The 8,923-nt window shown below is 42.3% G+C and overlaps 1 protein-coding gene across 3 annotated transcripts in view; it reads left to right on the top strand.

Moving 5' to 3' along the window:
• The first annotated feature begins 397 nt into the window (after nt 1-397).
• LOC310636734 (neurabin-1-like) overlaps nt 398-8,923 on the top strand; it is a 61,256-nt gene continuing 52,730 nt past the window's right edge. Inside the window, exons 1-2 of one of the 3 annotated variants that reach the window (XM_083356821.1) lie at nt 398-958; nt 2,276-4,182. In XM_083356821.1, coding sequence (XP_083212947.1) covers nt 2,566-4,182 — 1,617 coding nt within the window. In that variant the 5' untranslated portion in view covers nt 398-958; nt 2,276-2,565. Of the gene's footprint in view, nt 1,054-1,395; nt 1,436-2,275; nt 4,183-8,923 lie in introns of those variants that run through there. The other 2 variants (XM_083356820.1, XM_083356822.1) reach the window with 2 other exon arrangements.

Here is an 8,923-nt window from a genome sequence, read left to right as displayed (position 1 = left end):
TCATTGTTTTGTATTTTATTCTCTATGATAAAACAATAAATATTAAAAAAATCTCGTTGTTTGTATTGCGGAGTTAGCCTGAAAAATAATTATGAGTAAAATTCAATAACGTGTAACATTTATGTATTGCTAAGGTTAAAACATTTCCAGCTCCTCATATCCTTTACTGAGCAAAAAAGTGCAAAAAGTGAACGGAGGGGTAGTTGGCCCCGAAATGCCAACCTCTCGTGCTGTTGAAAGCCAGCCTCTTCCCTCCGTTCTTGATTTACTCTGAACTGCCTAGGAAATGGGAAAACACAATCTTTTTATTTATTTATTTTGAATAATTACGCCCTGTCACGTTTTTTATTAGGCAGAGGAGCGGAAAAAAACAAACACAAAACAAACCGCCAGCAAGGGGTGAAAACTCAGAACAATGGAGGCAACCAGCTTTTCCCGGACTTTTCCAGGGTTGGTATCGCCCAACCCCCTTTATCCCGGGATGGTACATCCCAACAGATGCAGGCGTTTCCTTAAAGACTTCGCTCGCTTTTCGCCTTTCCTCTTCAGGTCTCTCACCTTCTGATCCCGCCCTTCCCCCTCCCCCAGCTTCCCTGCGTTCGCTTCCCTCGCGGGGGAGGGAAGCCGGGCTCGCGCTGGGTCGGACTGGGGCTCTTTGTGCGGGGAAGCGAAGCGCGTGCTCGCTCGCCCGTCCGCGCGGGCCTGAGGGAAGGGGAGGGAAAAAGAAGAAGAGCAAAGAGAAAATAAAGAGAGAAAGAGGAAAGAGCGGGATTCTAAAGCGGCCGCGCGGGCGGGCGCGCGAGACCAAGAGTCGGCGCGGTGGAAGAGTCGGAGCTGAGGAGAGGCGGCGTGAAAGAAAAAGAAAAAGAAAAAACAACCGATGAAAAACAACGGCTGGCCGGGGGCAGCTGTCGAGGGGGGAGGCGCGAGTCGGACGGTCCGTTGGGCGGCTTTGCTGGTAGGGGAAAGCCAGGGCAGGAAGCTGCAATTATAACTGGGGAAAGAAAGGGGAAGAGCCGCCGCCGCCGCGTAGGTATCCGCTGTTTACCTCAGGTAAGTGCGAGAGAGGAGGAGGAGGAGGAGGAAGAGAAGAAAAGAAAAAAAAGGGGGGGGGAGGATAAGTTTGAAAAGTTTGGAGGGAGGAGGGCCAGGGCCGCAAAGCTCGCCTCGAGCGCTTCGCTACCGGGACGGAAAGAGGGAGGAGAATCCGAGTCGGGAGAGTTGGCGGCGGCGGCGGCTTCCATTGTGAGCCGCTCAAAAATCGCTTCTCGCTCGCTCGCTCGCTCGCCTTCCTTCCACCTTTCCGAGTCCTGCGGCCGAAGAGGCGCCGTGTGCTAGAATGAAGGGAGGAATTGCGGGGGTGGGGTGGGTGGGTGGCTCTCGTCGGTCATCCGGGAGGGAACCCCGATTTTAGCCGAATCGATTCGCATTTCTGGTAGGAAAGCAAAAAAGCAAAAAACAAACCCAGATTCGTGGGTAAAGAGAGGAGGACGGGGAGTGCGTGTGTTGTGCGTGTGTGTGTGTGTTGGGGGGGGGTAAAGTTTGGCGGAATAAGCGCTTCGGGAACGAGAGAGGTCGGTTGTCGCGCCTTCCCGTCTCCCCCTTTTTTTTTTATTTACCTGATTTCTGCCGGCTTCTCTTCAGGGGGAAAGAGATCCAGAAGTGGTGGGCCTTGCAAGGAAATGATGGCTAGTTAATTCAGTTGCCTTTTGGAAAGGGAAAAAAAAGAAGAGTTTTTTTGTGGGAGGGAGGACAGGCAGGGGGAAAGAGAGAGAGAGAGAGCCCAAACCTTCAGATTTTGCTTCATGCCTGGAAAGAAACTTCACTGTTCAAACAGTTTCTTTTCGTGTGAAAAGTGTTACGGTTTGCACTTTCAGTCCTACTAGACTCCTTAATCCTGAAAGCGGAAGAACTTGCCATAGTTGCTCACCGGAGAGGAAAAGAAGAACCGCTTATTTTTGGCACAGGTTGAAAGCCATTATCTGATTTTCCTTGTTTACTATTTCATAGGTTACCAAAGGCAAGCCTTGGCAATGGCAATACCTTTCACTCTGTGGGGGCAGAGTCTCTGTAAGATCTGCCTGTGTGGACTCTCTTGAGTTTCAAAGATTTTTTTTTTAGTTATTTGTCCCTTGGTTGACAGACCAACATTTTAAATAAATTGCTCCCTGTTCCTTAGGCAATGGAATTCCATTTTAACACAAGCATGAAATACTTAGTATAAATGTGTGACGTCTCTGGCTCACAAAGTGTTGGGGTTTTTTTTTTTTTGCAGATATCTTTCAGGATAAGAATGGATCAGCTGTGGTGCTAGCATCTCATTTTTCTACATACATTCCTGGAGTGCTTGTTGTTTTTGTGTGCGCCTCTCCTCCTCCTTCCCACCACATATTTCATTGCTCTTATGGAAGAATAAAATGGTGAGAGGCGTCTTCCAGTCTCATTCTCTCTCCAGGCTGTAAGAGGACTGTATCACATTGTGGGAGCAGCACTGGCAGCTGCTGTTGGTTTTTACCTCTTCAGACTCTCATTTGTAAAAAAATTGAAGGCTTTCTCCATTTGACAATGATGAAGACTGAAGGCAAAGGAGACAGAACTTTAAGAAGTGCTTCTCCACACAGAAATACCTATAAAACTGATTTTCATGCAATTAAGTGCAGTTTTGATTCAGTGAATACTGACAATGCTTCCAACAAGTCTAGTCCTCAGCAAAAGTTGACCAACTCATCCAATGGAGAAGGTAATGATCCACATGTTCGTGGCAGAGCTGTCAACTATGGCAACAGAGTACACAAGATCAAAAACATGTTCATGCAGATGGGTGGTTCTTCCAATGCACCATGTTGTGAAAACAGTTCACCCTCTGAGCCCCGAATTACTAATAAAATAACTTCAGCTGATCTTGCACTTCCTCCTCCTAGTAGCCCATCTTACCTCTGTGTTCAAAAAAATAACCTACTCAACAGCGGTTCTTTTTGTAGTTCCCAGGATCCTTTACCTGCAGGTTCATTCACTGATAAAATTATCTGCAGCAAAGAAGAGGGAAATTTAGACAAAGCTACGCTAGCAGAGAAGTTTTCCGAGACCAGAAAACTATTTGAAAGGAACATTAAAAAACCAAGTTCATTGGATAGAAGTACTCCCATTAAAAATGAAAGGATTGAAGACAGAAGGCGACACGGTTCTACTTCTTCCGATTGCAGTAGTGTGGCAGATCAATTTAATTTCAATATTGATGTAACTTCTCAGCTGGCTGTAGATAAAACGGAGAGTCAAGAAAATAGTGATCAAAAGGTACAGCAATCTACTGGCAGTTGTAAATCCCCTTCACTGAATGCAGGACCTATATCTCGAAGACTGGAGGGTTTCTTGGCTGACATTGACCATGACGACTTCAAAGATACTTTGAAAACTAAAGATATCCCAAACCCTCTTCAAACAGTGTTCTGCAGCTGGGAATCGCCAGTAGTTAGGAAAGAGGGATATTTGCAGCAAAATCAGCCTGTTGCAGAGTCTTCCCTTTTGATAAGCAGTACTTCTACCGAATGGAGTGAGTTAAGTGATGCAACTGAAGTAACTTCTCAAACAGATCAAATTTCCGAAAGGGAGCAACAATACAAAACCAGCATATGCTCTAAAGTGGATAGAGCCCCTATAAAAATTTCCCAAGTAGAAATAGCTAGAGCTGAACTGATAATGGTGCAGAACAAAACTTTAGGGGATAACAATGAAATTACTGGGGAAGTTAATGTATTTCAGAAGGAAAAATCACTCAGATTTCCAAGTTGGGAAGATGAGAAAAATGACTGGACATTTGAAGAAATGGAAGAATCTAACGAGGACAGTGCAGTTAATCAAAAAGGAGCAAGAGAGTTAGTGTTTCTGGACAAAGTTCAAGAACAAGAGCAGGTCCACGTAAAACCTGTAGGGGATGGTGAAGAGGAAAAACAAGAACAGAGAAAGAAGTTTAGTGGGGTTTCTTCCAGCGCTTTTGGGATAGAGAATGCAGCTTTTGATGATGACAGAGAACCAGAACTACTTAGTCAGGGCCCTGAAAGAGAAGACACCTTGCAAGAGGAGGAATATAACTATAATAGTGATTACGAAGAACTTTCTGGACTTTCTGAGGAAGAAGATCCTGATCCAGCTAGAAAAGTGAAGTTTTCTACAGCCCCAATCAAGGTAAAGCTTCATGAACGGGTATAAAATCTAATTATTGTTGCTAGTTGTTTAAACATAGTAATTATAACAAGGAAGCCTATTAGTATATTCATTACTATGCGGATGCTTTGAAATTGGTCCCTTAATTACAGTTTCCCTTCCAGATAAGGATTTCTAAAATATTTTGAGTTCTAAAGTGCTTTTACTTTTTCTTTTTTTTAAAAAAAGATATCGGTTCAGTTAATCTGAAATAGAATCATGAGCAATGAGACTGCCTGGGACAGGCTAAGCATATAATGCCCGTGTTTCATATCTTGTACTGACTGATAGTCTTGTTCAGCTGCACTAACTTCTAGGCTCAGTTGTGGTGCTGTTATTTAAAGCCCTGAATGGCATGAAACAAAAGGAAATGGCTTTTTAATTATCTTTGGAGCTTCCAGTGGTAGTAGCTATATGGGAGAAGGCCTTCCCAATTGTTAAGGACCTGTTTATGAAACGGCTTTTCCAGAGAGGTACATTTGCCATCTCCAGTTAAGATCTATAAGAGGCGTGCTGGCACAGTGGCTAGAATGCAGTATTGCAGGCTGATCCTGCTGAACTGCTGGCTATCAGCAGTTCGATTCTCACCAGCTCAAGGTTGACTCAATCTTCCATCCTTCTGAGATCCATAAAATGGGGACCCAGACTGTTTGGGGCAATATGCTGACTGTAAACCGCTTAGAGAGGGCTGTAAAGCACTGTGAAGGGGTATACAAGTCTAAGTGCTATTGCTAGTGCTATTAAGTGAATCACTACAAGTTATTAAGTGAGGATATCTCATGGTCACTTATTTGCACCATCTTGCTGGCTTCCCCATTGACTTTGCCTGTAGGAAACCAGCAAAGAAGGTCACTAATTGTAATCACGTGAACGCAGGGCATTGTAATTGCAAGCCAGGTCATACTGCAATTACGTGACCATGGGGACACTGCAACCAATGTTAAGGGCAAGACCCAGTTGTAAGTACTATTCATTCAGCGCTGTCATAAGTTTGAGCAGTCACTGAATGAATGCAAGGACCACCTGTAATAGCAATAGTAGTAATAATTGAAGATATATCTTATGTGAGTATAGTATAAATTTTTGAGAGGTATAGAACGCTTTTCTATACTATATTAAATGAGTGAGGAAGGTGGTGTATTGGCATTTTGGTTGCCAGTCAGGAGGCAATAAATTCATTAAGATTTAAAGACAGTAGGCTGAAATCAGAGTGAAATGCCAAAAAAAAAGAATTTAAAAAAATGACAAGGTTTGACATGATAGCAGTGTTCTAATATCTAAGGGTCTAGTACAAAGTTGATTAAAATAGAGCTGGAAGGGACCTTGGAGGTCTTCTAGTCCAACCCCTTGCTCAAGCAGGAGACACCATACAATTTGAGACAAGTGCTGGCTGTCCAATCTCCAGTGATGAAGCACCCACAACCTCTGGAGGCAAAGCTGTTCCACTGGTTAATTGCCTTCGCTGTTAGGAAGTTTCTCCATAATTCCAGGTTGCTTCTCTCCTTGATTAGTTTCCATCCATTGTTTCTTGTCTTGCCTTCTGGTGCTTTGAAAAATAAACTGACTACTCCCTCTTTTTTGTGGCAGCCTCTCAAATATTGAAATACTGCTATAATGTCACCCATAGTCCTTTTTTTCCCCTCTAGGCTAGCCATACCCAATTCCTGCAATTGTTCTTCATATGTTTTAGCCTCCAGGCCTTTAATCATCCTAGTTGCTCTCCTTTGCACTTTTTCCAAAGTCTCAACTTCTTTTTTATAACGTGGTGATCAAAACTGGATGGAGCATGAAGAAGAGATTGGACAAACATTTGCCTGAAACAGTATAGGGCTTCCTGCTTGAACATGGAGTTGGACTCCAAGGTCCCTTCCAACTCTATTATTCTGTTATCCTGTTCCAAGCAAATATTAAAAGATTTAATAGAGAAATATATACCAATCCATGTCCTTTGGTATATATATTAGCAGCCCTCAAATGGTAGCAAGCAGATCTCTAGAGCAGGGGTGTCAAACTCAAATTTCATTGAGGGCCGCATCAGCATTATGGTTGCCCTCAGGAGGCCAGGTGGGTATGGCCAGGGTGGACATGGCCTACTGGGTGGGCGTGGCTAGAGTGCATATGGCCTACCGGGTGGGCATGGCCAGCTCTACATCGTTCGCATCAAGGGTGCCTATGGGGGCCCGGGCAGGAGTGGGACAGATCTGAGGGTCTCTGGCAGAAGGAGGGTCTCTGGGCCAAGGCCAAGGCAGTGGGGGCCGTTCCCTCACTGTTTCCAGGATGGCTTCATGGGCCATATGAAACCACTTTTCGGGCCGGATCCGGGCCCCCGGGCCTTGTGTTTGACATGTCTGCTCTAGAAGCTAACACCTACAGTAGTTATGCCACATCTTCCCAGGGATGATGAGGTTCAAATTGTCTGAATTCTTCTACTACATTTTATTCTTGAAACAGGGAGTATAAACAAGAGATGGAGATGGCTTAGTAGCACCTCTTATCAGGGACTTGATCATAAATTTAGACAGTGGAATCCCTACAGAGAATTTTTAGGAAAGATGGACTCTCTAGTAACTAGAATCTAGTTTATGGGAGCATGGCTCTTACTCCTACTTCCCTTGGCAGGTATTAGATTAGGGAGCTGGTGTCCTCCTGTTTATCTTAAAGTGATAAGTAACAGATAAGTGGCAGGCCAGAGTAATTAACGATAACAATGATGCATTGTGCAAAACTGTGCTAAGTAACTTCTTTTAAGTACACTTGTGCAATAATATACAGGTAGTCCTCGAATTACTTCATTTAGTGACCATTCAGTTACAACGGCACTGAAAAAAGTGACTCATGAGCGGTTTTCACACTTAATGACCATTGCAGTATCCCTGTAGACACTTGATCAAAATTCAGATGCTTGGCAACTGGTTCATATTTATGAGGATTGCAGTGTCCCGGGATCATTTGTTTCCTTTTGTCACCTTCTTACAAGCAATGTCAATGGGGAAGCCAAATTCTCTTAACAACTGTGTTACTAACTTAACAGCTGCAATGATTTACTTAACAGCTGTGGCACCAAAGATCATAAAATGGGGCAAAATTCACTTAACAAATGTTTCCCTTGGCAACAAAAAGTTTTGAGCTCAATTGTGGTCCTAAGTCGAGGACTACCTGTACAAATCACCTCTGCTGGCTAGCAGTTCTGCCCAGGGATATCTTATAGGTGCAGATGAAACGAGGGGTCTGTATCACTAAATCTCCACCAGTTTTCCGTGGTGCTAATTCAGAGGTTGTAAGTAATCTCTTACGTTATTTGAACTGATTAACTGTGATGAATGTCAGCTATGTTTTTTTAAAAAAAATTAAAGAAAAAAGTAAGCGAATTCAAGACATTTGGCTCGTCCCTGTTTATGCCATACTAAGTTATGACTTAGTTCATCTTTTTCAATGCTTCGCCCACAGATACATTGCACATTCTTTTCATTTTCAACTACTGTGGGCAAAGAGCAGGTTAGCTAGCAATTATGCAAGCTGAATTCCAGCTTATCGAGAGAACATCACATGGAAGCCAGATACAGTAAAATGTGCAAACTTTACTAGTATGTTAAAAGAGAAATGAATCAGCATCTTTTAGCACAGTAGTAATATCATTGTTAACGTAGTAAATATATTAATTAAGATTCTCTTTAATCTTTCTGCCTAGAGTGATAAAGTGTCTTTGGCTGTAGGTTCCAAGTGAGTGAGACTTGTATATTTAAAAAATACTTGTGGATATTAGTTAGATCATTATGTTGGAAACATTTAAGTGAAGTTTTCCTGGTGGTGAATTTTTTAAATTTGGAAGTAATTCAAAATTGAGAGTAATATGCAAACTATAAAAGTAAGATTGCTTGTTTTTCATTTCTGGACTAAGGAAAACAGAGATAAAGAATGAACTTACTATGCACGATGGTTGTAAACCTCCCTGAGTCACTTTGGTGAGATGGGCAATGTAGAATTTTAATAAATAAATGCAATAAATCAATATTTGAGGCTGACCTAGTTCAGATTATCATTCCAAGTAATAGAAAAAATAGCTGATTGCCATATATATTATATCACTTTTCAAAATAAAAATGAAGTACGGGTACTTCTTGACTTTACAATCATTCATTTAGTGACAATTCAGAGTTACAGTGTCACTGGAAAAAGTGTCTTTTGACTGTTTTTTCACTCTTACAACCATTGTAGCATTCCCATGGTCACATTATCAAAATTTGGGCCCTTGGCAACTGGCATTTATTTATGATGGCTACAGAGTGCCGGGGTCATGTGATTCCCCTTTTGCAACCTTTTGACAAGCAAAGTCAGTGGGGAAACCAGATTCATTTCACAACTGGATTACTAACTTAACAATTTCAATGATACATTTAACAATTACGACAAGAAAAGTCATCAAATGGGGCAAAATTCACTTAACAACTCTCTTGCTTAGCCCATCAAATTTTAGTTGATGTTGTGGAAGATTGATTGGATGCCTATATCCCAGTCAGTTCCTCTTTAGCAGTTAAAAATTGACTCTGGTGTTGGCAAGAAAATTAGTTGGAGACAGGGCTTTTTTCCTTTGTTTTATGTCTGTGTTTAATTCTTACTATTGTCTATTGTTTTTTGTTTTTCAAGGTTACCCTAACTTTTCCCCCCCTAAAAATAGATTTTAGGATGGTTATCAAATGCTCTATATTTCTCTCTGACCCCATGT

Source organism: Vipera ursinii (genome assembly GCF_947247035.1).
Source record: "Vipera ursinii genome assembly, chromosome: 1".
Classification (NCBI taxonomy): Eukaryota; Metazoa; Chordata; class Lepidosauria; order Squamata; family Viperidae; genus Vipera; species Vipera ursinii.
The sequence above is the reverse complement of the archived record's forward strand: the minus strand, read 5'-3'. Positions and strand labels throughout refer to the sequence as shown.